This window comes from Malaya genurostris, chromosome 3 (genome assembly GCF_030247185.1).
Source record: "Malaya genurostris strain Urasoe2022 chromosome 3, Malgen_1.1, whole genome shotgun sequence".
Taxonomy (NCBI): Eukaryota; Metazoa; Arthropoda; class Insecta; order Diptera; family Culicidae; genus Malaya; species Malaya genurostris.
Window position 1 is genome coordinate 274,219,916 of NC_080572.1, and position 17,626 is coordinate 274,237,541.

The 17,626-nt window shown below is 39.0% G+C and overlaps 1 protein-coding gene across 2 annotated transcripts in view; it reads right to left on the reverse strand.

The window, feature by feature from the left end:
• Window positions 1–17,626, reverse strand: part of LOC131434626 (rho GTPase-activating protein 68F) — a 60,021-nt gene that overhangs the window by 20,953 nt on the left and 21,442 nt on the right. For both annotated transcript variants that reach the window (XM_058601538.1, XM_058601539.1), the window contains exon 5: window positions 17,472–17,617. In XM_058601538.1, the coding sequence (XP_058457521.1) occupies window positions 17,472–17,617 (146 nt within the window). The remainder of the gene's footprint in view (window positions 1–17,471; window positions 17,618–17,626) is intronic.

The following is a 17,626-nucleotide window of genomic DNA, read 5'->3' on the forward strand; positions in this document are numbered from 1 at the left end:
ATAGGATTTAAACATGCAAACATTTTTTTTGCTTATCAACTGAAATAGAATATAAGTTTTGATGCTGTAGGTAGGCATGTTATCGAACCATAAATAATAAAACTACGCATCGAATGGAGCTCAATTGACCTTCGCCGATGGTCTGCCAACTGAATGGTTTGGAATATATTGCTCCGCCGAACAGCAAGCGAACTTTACCGTAAACCTAATGCACAGCTTTTGCATATTTTTGCTAGGAAAATATTTTGAACAAATATGTACAAAGCATTGGTGTTTGGTGTTTTTTACCACTACTGGTATGGAATTGGAAATAGTATAAAAATTACTATTTTCTATATTAAGCCATACAGCACTCGCTGAGAATATTCAAAATTAACTAACTTTAATTGCAATTAATGCACTAATGAACATAGCATCGAACATGCAAAAGTCAAAATGTTCATATTGAACCACCGCTCGCTAAAAACGTCCAAAATCATCAAATTCTACCTGCTCATCAATGATGATTCTCTCATCAATTGAACATTAAAACAGCATAAATCAAAATATTTTCAAATTTTTATATTAAACCCCCCTACGATCGCTGGAAATTCTCAACATTATCTTATTTGAACTGCTATTGATTCACCAATCAATAGAGCATCGAAATGACATGATTCAAAATATTTTCCATATACAGGTTACGCTCGTTGAAAATGCCTGAAATAACTTAATTTTATTTGCTATTTGAAAAAGTAAAAATAATTCCCTTTTTTCTATTGAGCCACTCTACGTTTACTGAAAATGTCTAAATTATAGTCAAAAAGTTTACTAATTTTACATATTCAGCCACCATACACTCGCTGAAAATGTTCCAAATTATTCAATTCTTATTGTTATTGATTCTATAACTAAAAACCATAAAATTTGCAAAAGATCAAATACTTACTATTTTCCATATCGAGCCACCCTACGCACACTGATAATGTCCAAAATAATGCCATTTCAATTGCTTTTGATCGTTTTATCAATCGAGCAAAGAATTTTTTTTGTGCTGATCACGTGTGCATTGATAATTTCAAAACCAGGATGCGAGACTTGAAATCAACAAAGCATCGTATCGAACGCAGTTTACTCGACCCTCGCCGATGGTCCGCCAACCGAACGGTTCGAGACAGATTGCTTTGTCGAACACCAAGCACAGAACACCTTCGCATTAAACGAGGGAATAGTTTTCGAACCTATCGCATGCTTACGCTCGGTGAACATTTTTGAGTAAATTTGCAGAAGCATCGGCGTTCGGTTCGCAATTTACCACCACTGCCATCAACTAATGGCGGAACATGCAAGGAACGACCGAAATTAGCTCTGCACCTAATTTGTATTACTGTTTTTGAATTAATTGATCTTAACAACAAAATTTCCAAAATAACTATAAAATTAGTAACAATTAAGAATTTACTTTGCTGAAAAAAACTCTTATTCTTAGAGAATATGATTAGTTGGCGAATATTCTGGACACAAACCAGCAATATTTCAATACAACACGAAATTCTCATTGACAACTAATTTTGTTATTATAATCAGAAAATTTGTTTCTATTTATCTATCACCATCATTGCTGAAGGACAGTACAAAGAAAACAAAAATGAAATTGGTTTTATTAAAAAGTTTATTAGACAAAAACTCTTAAGAAGTGTCAAAGCAAAACAATCCATTAAAAAGCTAAAAGGGACAGTCTTGTTGAAACAGTTTGAATATTGTTTAGATGTTTTCCGCATGCGTTACGATATTTTTTTTTTTATTCAATATTATAATATAATTTTAAGGCACACTGCTCAAGCTCTAAGATGCCAAGGATATTTACTAATCTTAATTACGACTATATTAAAACTAGAATAGTATCATTATGTAATGCCGGTGAATTGGATATTGCATGAGGGTCTTCCATATGGCGTTTGCAAATATCCATGTTGGCCGCATCCTTCGGTCCGTGTGGGTCCGCGGGAAACACCCCCAGGCTACGAAGGCCTGGCGGGTGGCCCGCATGCTGGTTTTCGACTGGAGCGGTCTTCCCTGGACGATGATGGTGATGTTACGGAAGAGATGAAGAAAAAAAAAAGTAAATATTGTGGAAACGGGGTAAAACAGGGGGTGTGGGGACAAAATGTCTGAAAACGATAGAGATCTAATTAGTTGCCATCGAGATGGTGAAGAGACAGGGAAGGGGGAACGAAAAAGTTAGTGACAAAAAAAAGATCTTGTTAGTTCCAATGAAGATGGTGGACAGGGACGGGGATCGAGAGAATCGGGCGGATGTCAGTGTCGAACCTGTAGGTGGAGTTTATACTTTCTGAACGAGGATAAACACATTACACTTGTATATCAATGTGTTTAAGGTACTGGTATATGAGAAGCATATATGAACTATCCCGACTCGCCAACACATCACGAACCGGAACCTCAGGCGGTCTACCTCGGGCCCTAAGGGATTCCAGTAGCTTCGACCTGGCGTCACGATACTCTACGCACGACCACACGACATGCTCGATGTCCTGATAACCGTCGCCACAGGTGCAGAGACCGCTCTCCGCAAGCCCAACACGCCGGAGATGTGCGTTGAAGGTGTAGTGATTTGACATGAGCCGCGACATAACACGAATGAAATCGCGACTCACGTTCATCCCCCTGAACCAAGGTTTCGTCGATACCCTAGGGATAATGGAATGTAGCCATCGTCCCAGTTCGCCATTGCTCCATGAAGTTTGCCAACTTTCGAGAGTTTTCTGACGAGAGATACTGAAAAATTCATTGAAGCAGATTGGTCTTTCATAAATATCACCTTCTAATGCGCCCACTTTAGCCAATGAGTCTGCCTTTTCATTGCCCGGAATGGAACAATGCGAAGGGACCCAGACTAACGATATTAAATAAGACCGTTCAGATAAAGTACTCAAATGTTCCCGTATTTTCCCCAGGAAATATGGGGGACACTTTCCTGGCTTCATTGCCCGGAGAGCTTCTATTGAGCTTAGACTGTCCGTGACAATGAAATAATGGTCTTTGGGCAAGGTTTCAATGATCTCGAGGGTGTACTGAATAGCAGCTAATTCTGCGACGTAAACTGAAGCCGGATCACTGAGTTTGTAAGAAGCGGTGATGTTTTGATTGAAGATGCCGAAGCCTGTGGACCTGTCGATGTTTGATCCGTCAGTGTAAAACACCTTTTCACAGTTGACTGTTCTAAATTTATTATAGAAAATATTTGGGGCCACTTGAGGGCGCACGTGATCCGGAATTCCATGAATTTCTTCTCTCATGGATGTGTCGAAAAACACAGTAGAATCAGAAGTATCCAAGAAATGAGCACGGTTGGAAACAAACGAAGAAGGATTAATATTCTGAGCCATGTAATCAAAATACAAGGACATCAAACGGGTCTGAGAATTGAGCTCGACAAGCCTTTCGAAGTTTTCAATCACCATCGGATTCAAGATATCGCATCGGATAAGCAATCGATATGAGAGATCCCAGAATCGATTTTTCAACGGTAATACGCCCGCGAGCACTTCGAGACTCATCGTATGAGTCGACTGCATGCAACCTAAGGCAATACGCAAACAACGATACTGAATTCTTTCCAGTTTAATGAAATGGGTGTTCGCGGCGGATCGGAAGCAGAAGCATCCATATTCCATTACGGACAATATCGTTGTTTAGTACAGCCTGATCAGGTCTCCTGGGTTTGCACCCCACCAAGTTCCGGTTATTGTGCGAAGAAAATTGATTCTCTGCTGGCATTTTTGTTTCAGATACCTAATGTGACATCCCCAGTTGCCTTTGGAATCGAACCAGACCCCGAGATATTTAAATGTGAAGACCTGAGCTATGGTTTCACCCCCTAGTTGAAGCTGTAGTTGCGCAGGTTCTCGCTTCCTTGAAAATACAACCAGCTCAGTTTTCTCCGTAGAGAACTCGATACCCATTTGAAAAGCCCATGTCGACAAGTTGTCGAGGGTATCTTGCAATGGTCCTTGGAGATCGGCAGCTTTGGGTCCTATAATAGACACAACGCTGTCGTCGGCAAGTTGTCTTAGCGTGCAAGATGTGTTGATACATTCATCAATGTTGTTTACGTAAAAGTTGTATAAAAGGGGGCTTAAGCATGAGCCCTGAGGAAGACCCATGTAACTGAATCGTATTGTCGACAAATCACCATGCGCGAAATACATGTATTTCTCGGACAACAGATTATACAAAAAGTTATTCAAAATTGGTGAAAGACCTTGCTGATGCAGCTTCTCAGATAGGATGTTTATGGAAACTGAATCAAAAGCCCCCTTGATGTCTAGGAAAACTGACGCCATTTGTTCTTTACGAGCAAATGCCATTTGAATTTCGGTTGAGAGCAACGCAAGACAATCGTTCGTTCCTTTGCCCCTGCGGAAGCCGAATTGTGTATCTGAAAGTAAGCCATTAGTCTCGACCCAATTGTCTAGACGAAACAGAATCATTTTTTCGAACAATTTCCGGATACAGGAAAGCATAGCAATCGGCCGATACGAATTGTGATCGGAGGCTGGTTTCCCTGGTTTTTGAATGGCGATAACTCTTACTTGTCTCCAGTCATGTGGGACAATATTATCCTCAAGAAGTCTATTGAATAAATTCAATAAGCGCCTTTTGGCAGAGTCAGGCAAATTTTTCAACAAGTTGAATTTGATTTTGTCTAACCCCGGAGCTTTATTGTTACACGATAAAAGCGCAAGTGAGAACTCGACCATCGAAAAAGGTGTTTCGTTTCTGTTAGATGAGGCGACGCGCATGATCGTCTGTTCCGGAGCAGAGTCAGGACATACTTTTTTAGCGAAATCGAATATCCAGCGGTTAGAATATTCCTCGCTTTCGTTCGTGGTGTTTTTGTTGCGCATTCGTCGGGCTGTGTTCCAAAGAGTACTCATTGATGTTTCTCTCGATAATCCGTCTACGAATCGACGCCAATAACCGCTTTTCTTCGCTTTAATCAAGCTTTTCATCTTAGCGTCTAATGCCGCGTAGTTTCTAAAATTATCAGGTGTTCCGTTTTTCCTAAACTCGATAAATGATGAAGTTCTCTCCGCGTTTAATTCCGAGCACTCTTTGTCCCACCACGGGTTGGGAGGACGGATGTTAGTTTTCGCGCCGGGTACACGTTTCGTCTGAGCTTGAATCGCGGTGTCGAGAATCAAGCCAGCCAAAAACGTGTACTCTTCCTCCGGAGGAAGTTCTTGTGTTGTTTCTAGTTTCTCAGATATCGAATTTGTGTAGCATTTCCAATCAATATTTCGTGTGAGGTCATACGAAACATTGATTGTCTCCGATGGTCTTAATCCATAGGCGATTGAAATCACGATAGGCAGATGATCGCTACCGTGGGGATCAGGGATCACCTTCCACGTGCAGTCCAACCGTAGCGATGTCGAGCAAAGGGATAAATCCAGCGCACTTGGTCTTGCTGGCGGTGCAGGAATTCGTGTCATTTCTCCCGTATTCAAGATTGTCATATTGAAGTTGTCGCAGATATCAAGGATCATAGCTGATCTGTTATCGTCGTGAAGACAACCCCATCCCGTACCATGAGAGTTAAAGTCTCCTAAAACCAACTTCGGTGCGGGAAGGAGCTCAATGATATCACTGGGTCGCTGATGCCCAACCAAGGCTCTTGGTGGAATATATATGGAAGCAATGCAAAGGTCCTTGCCTTTGATTGTAACATGACATGCGACAACTTCAATACCTGGTATCGATGGGAGGTTAATGCGATAGAAAGAATAGCACTTTTTGATCCCTAAAAGTACTCCTCCATAGGGATCATCTCGATCCAGACGAATAATGTTAAAATCGTGGAAGTTTAAGGGTATTTCAGAAGTTAGCCAAGTTTCGCACAATGCAAATGCGTCACATTTCAGATTATTTACTAGAAATTTGAAAGGATCTATTTTTGGGATGATACTTCTACAATTCCACTGTATAACAGTGATTGTATCCGTGACCTCGGTGGGTGACTTAGCCATCGAAGGATACGATCGCTGAAAGAAGGGGCCATTTTGCAGTCAACTGCTTCAAGAATGTTTCAACTGTAGGAATAAAAGCCATTATCAGGCTTTTAAGAGGTTCAGAAATATTGAAAGTAGACATGATCCAGTCCACAATATCAGAGAATTTAACAAACCCAGTATTTGGTAAATTCTCTGACTGATCTTTAGGGACTTTCGGGGGTTTTGAAGTCCCAGGAAGTGATGGAAATTCTTGCTCGGAATTTAATTTTCCAAGGCCTGGAGCTTTTTTCTCTGGTTTTTTGCCATCACTACCAGTTGTTGTAATTTTTCGAGACCCATCAGAGGACATCTTCGAACCCTTACTAGGGAGCTTTTGAGAGGATTTATTTCTTCTCTTTCTAATTGATGAGCTATGAGGGACAGCCGAAGATGTACCTTCGAGGGGGTCATCATATTCGCTCTCGTCAGTTGACAAGTAAGCGTAAGGATTTTCGGTAGGTGGCGTAGCACATTTCAACATTTCCGCAAATGAGCGTTTGGAATGTTGCTTGAGTGAACGCTTCATTTTATCCTTACGCAATTTATACACGGGACAATCAGAGAGGTCATGCGGCCCCTCCTTACAGTAGAGACACTTTTCATTGTCTCCACTGCAGGAGTTATCCGCATGACTCCCTCCACACTTTATACACCGGGATTTATTGCAACAATGGGATGCTGTATGTCCCAATTGTTTGCAATTGGTGCAGTTCATGACCCGCGGTACATAAAGACGAACAGGTAAACGAGCTCGGTCCAGGAGGACGTAATTAGGCAAAGCCGAGCCAGCGAAAGTCACCCGATACGAGTCTGATGGGATATAGGACTTAATCCCATGCTCAGCGGTCGATACTGAACGCAATTGCTTGCAGTCCAGTATCTTAACGTTCTTGAGTAGGGGGTTTTTAAATCCGCCTGCCCCATGCTTAAGAACGTCCTCGCAAGTCAGACTCGGATCGGTGATCACGCCGTCTATCTCGACTTCGCGAGCTGGTACGTATACGCGATACTCCCGCGTGAAATTCTCACTTTGAACGATCTCATTAGCCTGTTTTGCACTGGCTAACAAGACCCTAAGCTTGTCCGGGCGTACTTTTTCAATTTTTTGTACAGTATTGTATCGCGAGGACAGGTCATTAGAAAGTTTTAGAAGGTTCAGTTTTTTACCATTCGCTTTGGTCCGGATGTAAACCGCATACGGTCCGGCCGAGAGTGCAAGCCCATCGGGATAGCTTCTAATGCGCGATTTATTGCCATCTGAAGCATCCATCTGATCATCAAGGGGAAGGTCAGGCAATTTGATATCGCCTGTCATGTCACGGACTTGTGTCCGTGCGGTCAGATTCGGGGTGCAATTGAAGTGGTATTAAACAACAGAGAAAATAAAGTTTTACTTAGCTTAAGCTCCAAAACAGTGAACGGCTGCCAATACCCAGTCCGAGGCAATGGGTAAATATTCCTTCCAGTAGAGTGCAAAAAACCTCTTTCAGGAAAAAGCACTTTTTTTTTGTCTCTCACTACACTGTCCAATGAAACGTTTCTCTTATTATCACTATATATATTTATCACTGTTCCTAATGTACAACGATATATACGCAGCGCCCAGCGCTGGCGCTGGCTAACGGTACCGCACGCAGTGCTGCTTCACACAAGCTCACAGTCGGCCTTGAGAACGGATTAATTCGAATTATCACTGATGCAAACAATAGAATACGGAATGACCTTGATAACGGAATAAAACAATTCACCACGCGATTGGAGAAAGCCGAATTTACGTCCGATCGATCCGATAGTCACGGCACGAATGATGCGTTACGATATATCCATATATCAATTTCAAAACCGATATGTAAAAATGATGTAAATTGTTTGTGGAAAGAGTGCTCAAAGTTTTCAGTGAGAGAGTCGATTTCGCGAAGTCGAATGAAGAAAACAGCGATTTAGAAGAAAAATGTTCAAAAAGAAGTTTTTGTTTCGCTTATGTCTTTTTCTCCAATACAACATCGTATTCATATCTGTCAATGTAGAAAAGATAACCGCGACTGAAATTTTTTTCGGTAGTAGTGTGCCATCTAGTGGCTAGTAGTCATTACGGTTTTATCGTTTTTTCGGTGACAGAGCGCCATATAGCTGCAAATTGCAGAAACCAATTCAACCATTTATGTTGGTTGAAAACAACGTTTTATTTCTTTTTTTTTAGTTGAATGGATATGAAGTGTGTCTTAGCTAAGAAATGACAGCTGAATTCAACTAAAGGAACAGCCATTTCAACAAATATTTTATTATTATTAGGGGAATCAGAATTAAAAATCTAAATTAGCAAAAGTAAGATTTTTTTGGTTGTCTCAAAAAATAACTAACTTAAATCAGAAAATCAACTAATTTTTTCGCCAAAATGCTGATTTCGGTCTTTCCGTGTGCTAACATGTACTTTGATGTATCGAAGATACGCTCTAGAAGGAAGAATGAAAATCAAATTTTTATGTTTCGACTGAACACGTTCTGAATTTTAATAAGATTTAAAATTCTGTTCGCAGTTCGTGTTCACACTTCATCCAACACAGTCGAAAACCACTTAAGGTCCAGACGACAGAAACAAAGACTATGCAGCGTAGTGAACAATAGAGCATACGAAATGGGAAAATACGACTTGCAAAAGTCTGAAACTTGGCCTTCAAGACCAATTTCAATTTTTATTGATTCCAAGCGCTGCAAAGTTAGACCAGCAGCAAACGAAATTGAAATCTTACTTAAAGAACGAATGCAACGTTAACGATGGTAGTGAGATTCAATTTAACAAGGCTTCTAACTCTGTGTACATTATGTTTAAACTTGGACGAGATGAAGTTGCACTCGCTTCGATAACAACGAGGTGCACAGTGTCGAGTATGACAATGTTAAGACAATCGTCCAAGTACCAAGCATTTTTTCAAAGGTCTGTATGTTTTTGGTTTTGGCAAATTTTTAAAGATTTCCATCGAAATTTTCCGAAAACCAACCGCGCGCATGGTACTTGGACGATGGCATTAAAAACAAAATCCCGGTACGTGGTTAATGGTTCCATAGAAGCGCGTGAACATGACTTTCCCCTGCAGGTCAGTGGTCATTTCGTTTGAGAAAATATGTCGCAGTACGGAGAAATTCTTTCCATCGAAAGGAAAATATGGGGGAATTTTTTCCCCGGTATCCGGAATGGCGTGCGAGTGGTACGATTTCATCTTACGTGATTCTTGTTCAAGGTGGAAGACATCCCTTCTAATACGCTGATGACCTATGAGAATCAGCTGATTACATGTAAGTTTTGTGAACAACCCTGTGCGGTAAACTCTGCACTGAAACTGCGAAAATAACATCTTTAACCAAAGCCAAGGACAACCGTTCAGGAACGGTAACTAGTGAACCAAGTACTTTTGTTCCAAAAACGCTTTCACCTTCGAACCAACTAGCAACTGCAGTCAATGTACAGCAAGGCACATCACAACAACCAGAAGAAAACGGGAATGACTCACAATAATACGTTTGACAACAACAATAACACCGACGATGCGGCAATGGATGACAAGGAGAGCCATGCACAAAGTGCCCCTCAATCCTCGTTGGGTGAAAATGAAAGCTTCTCTCCCCCCAAGAAAAAGGGTGACAACGAGATCCAATATTGAAAATAATATTTTGATTTGAAAAATGGCCCATCGGCCACGTAAAGCTTGTAAGAAATTAGGCCTGATTCAAATTCAAAAAAGTGTGTGTGTGTGTGTGTGTGTGTGTGTGTGTGTGTGTGTGTGTGTGTGTGTGTGTGTGTGTGTGTGTGTGTGTGTGTGTGTGTGTGTGTGTGTGTGTGTGTGTGTGTGTGTGTGTGTGTGTGTGTGTGTGTGTGTGTGTGTGTGTGTGTGTGTGTGTGTGTGCACTTTAAGAAGATATTTGAACGCGCTCAATTTTCTCAGAGTTGGCTTAGCCGATTTCAACAAACTTGGGCTCGTTTGAAAGCTACTGTCGGGCCATTGATCAAGTTCGAAGATCAAATGGTTGTGACTTTTGGTTCCAGATATATTTTTTAGATTAGCATCACTGTTCTCATACAAATAGGCAACGCAAATGTCAAGCACTAGTTTGGAAAAATGATGCTGACTGTGTGACATAAACAATGAAGCATGCTTTTGTGAACTACTCGAATCAATCTGAATCAATTGGTGTCAAAATTGGTATCCGAAATTATTTAATAAAAGTATGAAATATATTTTCATGAGACTGTTATGAAAAAAGAGAAAGGGATTATCACACCACTAGGTGGATTAAGGAGCGTTTTTTCAGTAGGTCTGATTACTCTATTGTCTGAAAGTTGTTTGGAAAGTGTAAAGTGACGTCTCTACTCAGTATTATTTGGTAAATCATCATTATTAGGTTAACTCCAGAACAACACTCCAATTCTCTTTAGAGATGAGGAGCATTTTTGGTTGAATAAATACGACAAAAATCAAATTTGACGTATTTGGAGCAAAGGTAATCTATCCTTATTTCAATACAAAACCATGATCCATGAATTTTTGTTGCCATATCTTCAAAATATGGATGTGAACGAAATGCGGTTTCAACAGGATGGTGCCACTTGTCATACTGCGACCGAAAAAAGAGAAAGTAAAATGTGCAAAATGAATAAAAAAGGGGCACTCGAATTTCTCCGAAAACAAGCTTAAGTTCAAATGTATGGGCTTTCAATCCCGCATAACCCTACCGATTTTTATCCGGAAACGACATCCAGTTTTGGAATAACAGGTTGATAAGTATAAACATTTAAATTTCAGGAGCGTGTTTTTATGCATGGCAAGGAAAAATCGAGGCCAATATAATACATTCAAATAGCCGTATAATTTTTCATTTATTAGGCAGCAGGGCTTGCATATTGAAGCAACGAATATGAACGAAAGGGTTTCACTATCTGTGCTATTCACACACATTCGTATGTCAGGTAGAATTCACAGCGCAACCCAAGCCAGGAGAGCTGCTTCGTTCGTTCATTAGTTCATGAATATGCCCGCTTGCTGAGACCTATGCTTCATGAGGTTAGCATTTGATGAATGGTTCTCATATTGTAGATGCCTATGAGGAAACTAGTTTCATAGCTTTTAGTTCCGATGAATATTAATTTAAAGAACATTGCTTTTAGTGTTTCTAGGATATGTACACAGTGTAAACTGCCAAGAAACAAATGGATCGTTTTGAAATGGGCTCAAATGCAAAATTTCTGCTATAAAATGTTTAAAGTCTGTTTGAAATGTGATCAAATTTGGTCTTGGAATGCGAACATTATGTTAAAAATGATTTCTGTAAACCTACTTTTTAAAAATAAACCGTAAACATTGCCTATATGACGTTGCTTCGCGTCTTGTAGCACACCGTGAGGCATGGTCTTCTTTCTCGTACAATACTAACGAGAGTGAACCCTTCATTTCATTACATTGTCATAGATTGCTTAGTTCATGTGTTAACTGAGAATGAGAGCACAGACAATTTACTTGGCAAGGGGAATTGGTCTGCTCAGTAGCATATACTCTCACGCATCCAGTTTCTCTCTAATATAGGTCTCTCATTCAGCTATGTCAAGCAAAGTGTTCACCGCAGATATTTTTTGTTGCTTCGTTCGTTTGAGGATTCACAATACAAGCCCTGTTAGGCAGGTATGGTTAGTTTATGATCAAATACAATTTTTGTTCCCGGTTACGGAGGTACCGGAAAAGTGCTTCTGTGCTCTTCATACGAATTTCATACGAATATCACATTGTTTTCCACATAGATTTCAATTGAAACACAGTTGACCAAATCAAGTGTTTTGCACACACATTTGGGCTCTACTTATTTTCATTAGGAAAAGAAGTGTTTAACACATGTAGTTCGATTCAATAGCAAAACACTTCACATCCAAAGGAAAAACACATCAAAGCTAAGTGAAAAATAATCTGATCTGGCATCTTAATGAATTTGCACATGAAATCTTCAAACAAACCGCTTTGGTTATGTATTGAAATGAAAAATCATATTAAATTGAAGTGCTATTCACATTACATATGATCCTACAAATTTTTATCAGTGTAGTACCAATTAATTGTGGAGCTTTCATGTCTTCAAAAGAAATTTGTTTCAAAAGGTTCGCTTATTTTTACAAACATCACGAGAATGCATGTTTTTAGAAAAGTTGTAGGCCTTATTAAAAAACGTGATTAATCCACCTAGCAGTGAGATGATACCTTTTTTTATCAATACGCATGTGTTTTTGCATGGATATTCTTAGGTGTTTTAGTTCTCATGACATTATTTTAATTATCGTCGTTTTAAACGACAAATTGAGATTTTAATCACTCATTACCCTGTAATGCCGAAACTGCAAAACATATCGAATTTCAATCTTAGCGTGTGACAATCGATTGAACATTCCATGAGATGTCGAAGTAAGTTCCACTTTAGAGTTTTTCGTCATTATTTATGGTACTTCCAGAGCCGGTATTCAGGAATTAGCATAGCCCAAAATGATTCGAATGGCCATAAATTATTACGCCAAACAATTTACATGAAATTTATAAACTCATCATCTGTAATTCCAGAATCGGATAAAATTCACCGATTTTGTATGGGACCTTAAGTCCTGTAATATTTGTTTATGAAGTTCGATTTGGTCTTTTTTGAGAAAATGATTGAGCTTTGAGAATCGATTCGATACTGGAATCGGAATTCTAAAATCGGTGTAGCCGAAATCAGTTAAATTCACCTGAGGATTGTGTAGACATCTTTGAGAAATTGTAGTGCGAATTAAAATTTGGGGGTACATTCCGAATCCAAAAACGAATACCGTTCAAACTAATATAAATTTATTTGGTAATCGACTATCCAAATCTGCACCTGATTAATTTATGTGAAATGGACATTTTTATACTAATCACCCTGCATTTTCTAAATCAGAAGTCGGATCTAAAAAGTAAGAGGTTTTATAGGATTTTAAGACCTCTCATTTGAATCATAGATGATTCTTAGATTTCATTAGAATCTTAGATCGGTTCAGCCATCTACGAGAAAAATTAATTGCATTATTTTAATTTCGTTTCACATATCATCCTGTGGTTCCGCAATCAGAAGTCGGATTCAAACGTAATTCAGGAACCTTGTTTGGGAGTATACGACTTTTCATATGAATCTGAGTTTGTAGAAAACGGTTTAACCATCTCCGAGAAAATTGAGTGAAATTATTTGTCACACACGCATTTGCTGTTCTCGACTAACTGAGTCGTATGGTATATGGAAGTCATGTTCTTCCAGCATTTATTGCTGTAAATAGTTTAAATCAATATAATTATGGAATTACTTCCAACTCGATAATGCTGGTATCATCTGGTTTACATATGCCATATTCGAAAGATTATGTTGCCAAAAATGAATCGTGCTAAAATTGGTCCGAGGCAAATTGTCATAAAAAAGGATGCTGTACACAGTCTTTTTGGTACTTAGAAACAATTATATGTAACAGTATAAAAAATCGTGTTTCATGTTGCTCCCAAGCATTGCTTTTTCATACAGCGCTCAAAATTCCTTCTACTGGAATAAGGCTTACACAAAAATATCGATGTCTCCGTTAAAAATGGACGGATTTTAACAATCTATGGCTTGTTGGATAGGTATTACCGAGCGAAATCTAAGTCTGGAAACATATTCTGTTTTCAAGGTCAAATGTGACAGATACTGTCAAAAAACTGAAAATTTTGACGTAAAACTTCGTATAACTCAAAAAGTAAACATCCGATCTCAAAACCATTCAATAGCGTTCTGGGTGACGGGGAGACCTTTCATTTGCGACTAGTTTGATCAAAATCGGTCCAGCCATCTCTGAGATCTCGACCTCTTAGTTGACAACACACATACAGACACACACACACACACATACACACACACAGACATTTGCTCAGTTCGTCGAGCTGAATCGATTGGTATATGACATTCGGCCCTCCGGGCCTCGGAAAATTTTTCGAAAGTTTGAGCGAATTCTATACCTATTTTTTATATATATAAAAAAAGGTAAAAAGCAAGCATGCCGAAGGTTTCCATCAAAATTTTGTTCAATGGTTTCTTAGAATTTTTAAAAGTTCTGCTCGAAAATTGTCACAACTTAAATAAATTTATATGGAAACACACTTTTGAAAAAGTGTACCAAAACACGCTCTAATATAAATGCAATATCGATCAGAGTAGGCGAGAAAACAAAAGCAACTGAAAATTTTAGACAGAAGTAAAGATAGTTATCCAAAGATGGACGAAGCTTTCAATGTTGTCTTCAGTTAAATATTGTTAATCTGCTGAGCGGCTTGTAATTCTTCATTTAGGGGTTAACCTAAGTTTGTACTTAGGGTACATAACCGTTTTTACTTTTCTTTACGTTTCAATTTAGACTCATCAGTACAGAGCAGGTCAAATTGAACTGCTTTATGCAAACTTAAACAGTTCAACTTGAACCGCAAAGCAGACGTAAAGTTAATACTATTTGCAAAACACACAAATTCAGAAATTCCGTATAAAACCGTAAGACTTTTCATTTGAATCTAAGTTCGTAATGATCGGTTTAGGGAGAGAAGTGAACCCTTTTTGCTGTTTCCGGTACATCCGAAACTGAATACCGAAGACCGGTAAAGGCGAAGTGGGTTTGTATGGACAGCAGCAAAGATGATTTATAAATTAAAACAGTTTTGAGCCTTACTGAAACAAATTTCCTCTCTTTTGCTTCGCCGCGAAGGTAGAACATTTTTAACACTCTTCAGCCGGTAATTTCTGAACCGGAATTCAGATCCAGATGAAACTCAACAATTCCGTATGGGATCATAAAAATTTGAATCTTAGTTTTTGAAAACCGGTCGAACCATCTGTAAGAAAAGTGAGGGAGTTCCATTTTGGAGTATAAGACTACCCTCACCGGTGCTTCCGGGATCGGCCATCTCTGTGGGAAGTGAGTAAGTAATTTGAAATTAAAATTTTCAGAATTATCACCCTGTAAATCCGGAACTGGAATCCGGAATTTGATATGACATTTCATTTGAATCTAGGTATGTCAAAAGCGGTCCAGTCTTCTCCAAGAAAATTGAGTGCCTATTTTGTTACGTACATGACATTTGGTGTACTCGTCGAACTCAGTCGAATAGTATAAAATATCGGGTTTCACAGTGATTGCATAGGCTTTCTATATGAAAAAAAAGGTTCGACCATCTCAGAGAAATCGAAATAAGTTTTGTTTTTGAATATTTGACCACTATTTCCAGAGCTTCCGGAACTGAAAACTGGGAACCGGTATAGCCAAATCGGTGTAGTCGATTCGACATTTTCAAAATAAAATGAGGATCATTTACACCACTGCCGATTATAAGTTCAGCAGTATGTGGCAATGTCAACTGTCCGAAGTCATCACTGGGATGCAGTAGAATATTCCGGATAATAGAAATACATATCACTATCAAATATACACGCTGGAGGTATTTCACGTGGATTAGTATTGAATTACTATTCGATATACTGAGTTTTAGAACATTGAAGAGATTTTTTGGTAGCACGGTCCTTGAGCCCAAATTTTCTTACAGAAGACAGGATATTCATAGTTGCTGTGTGACAGAGACGAAAGAGTGACATTATTCGCCACGCACTGACACGTTCGTCTAGTCAGTCATAACACGTCGGATAATAAGTTCCCGATCTGACAGACAGATGGCGTCACTAGTAAAAATAATTCTTAGGCGTTCAGAAGAAACATCCATAATATGTCCTGTGAAAACTTCATGACATTTGGTTTATTAGTGTATTAGTTATTGTGCTTTCAGTGACGCGACTTTTGGAAAGTTAGAAACAGTTATCGGGGTTCTGCTACAAGCAAATTAACCATTATTCACTAGATGTGCCATGTTCTGGTCGTCTAAATGTGGATCTGTTATTGCACGAACGTCTCAAAAGTTCATTCCATCGTTTTGGAAAATCGAAAAGTTTAGTCACAGGATGTAGCTGGCATCGTGAAGATATCAAAAGGAAGTACTACCTTGATAAGAAAAAGTTCCCGGATTCATCACCAATGATGATGAGAGAAGCGGTAGGCCATCGACATCGAAAACCGACGAAAACATCAACACAAAATCAAAGAACGGATAACCGCAGACCGCAAATTGACTATTAGAAAGATGGCAGAGGAGTTGGACATTGTTTTTGGATCCGTTTAAGACATTTTGGTTAATGAATTCGTCGAAAAAGACCAGATTTGCGGACAAACAACTCGTGGATCTTGCACCACGATAACGCTTTGTCCCACAATGCCATCATTATCCGTGAACATTAGGCTTAAAACGAAACGAATACCATAGCATCCACCGAATTCACCTGATTTGGCTCCCTGTGACTTTTTCTTACTTTTTACTTTTTCGACTCAAGAAACCGCTCCGTGGAACGTGTTTCAGCACCCGAAATGAGATTATGGAAAAATCGCAGATGACTTTGATGGCCATACCGAAAACTAAATATAAAAGTGTGTTGCAGTCTATGGGTAGTACTTTAAAGGGGACAATATCGAGCTTGCTGGAGAAATATGCATCGATTGATGAGGTCACCGCTGAGACTGAAATGTTTTGATACTAAGGAGAAGTCGTCGTATGAAAGAGGTACAGAGATCTTCGAACTCCGTTCAAACAGTTCTAGTTCTCTACAAGTGTTTGTGATGAATACCTGTGGTCAATTCTGTTCTTCACTTTGCGATTGAATATATAAAAAGTGATTCAAAACTTGTAGCAAATATTATATATTCAATTGATCTTACGTCACCGGAACAGCAGACAAGCGTTATCTAAAATACTTGAAAGCACCATTTTCATCAAAGAATTGATAATGATACAATCATATTGATTGATATTGGGGTTATAAACCACCTCCCAAGAAATAGTCAGTTGTATCAAAAATATGTTAAGGTAATATTTTTCAGACCTTGTTATCGAAATCTATAGTCACTTCAAACTAGGTTCTTAAAAATGCATTTGTCGCTAGCATAAGACTAGAGTTATGGTTTTGCTAGAAATCTACTCAATAATTCAAATCGGTGCAGAGGCCATGATTTAGCGCTAGTTTTCAATTGATTTCCTCGAGTTAGCATGAAATTTTAATCGATAGACTAATGTCCATTTTAGACTAGCAAAAGCGTCATACTTTTAAAACCGATTCAGTACAGCATAAATTCAAAACTTGAAAATAAAACTACGAAATGCAGCGTCTGCAAGTAGACCTTAAATCGACAGCCGTTTAGCAGTCGTCTATCATGATAGATTCAAGTGGTCGAACTGATAACGAAACCCTGCCGACGACATTTTGGTTTTATCAGTTAAAGGAGCATTTGATTCAGTTTCCATTGATGCTACTCACTCGATAAAAATATTCGTATTCAGATCTTTCCGTTCCGGTAAACTGCAGGCATAGATGGCAATTATGGGCTGTCCGTGTTTGTCCGTGCCGATAAATTCGATAAATTTCCTTCGTTTGAACTCTTTACGTATCGCATTCTCGTCGGGCTAAAACAA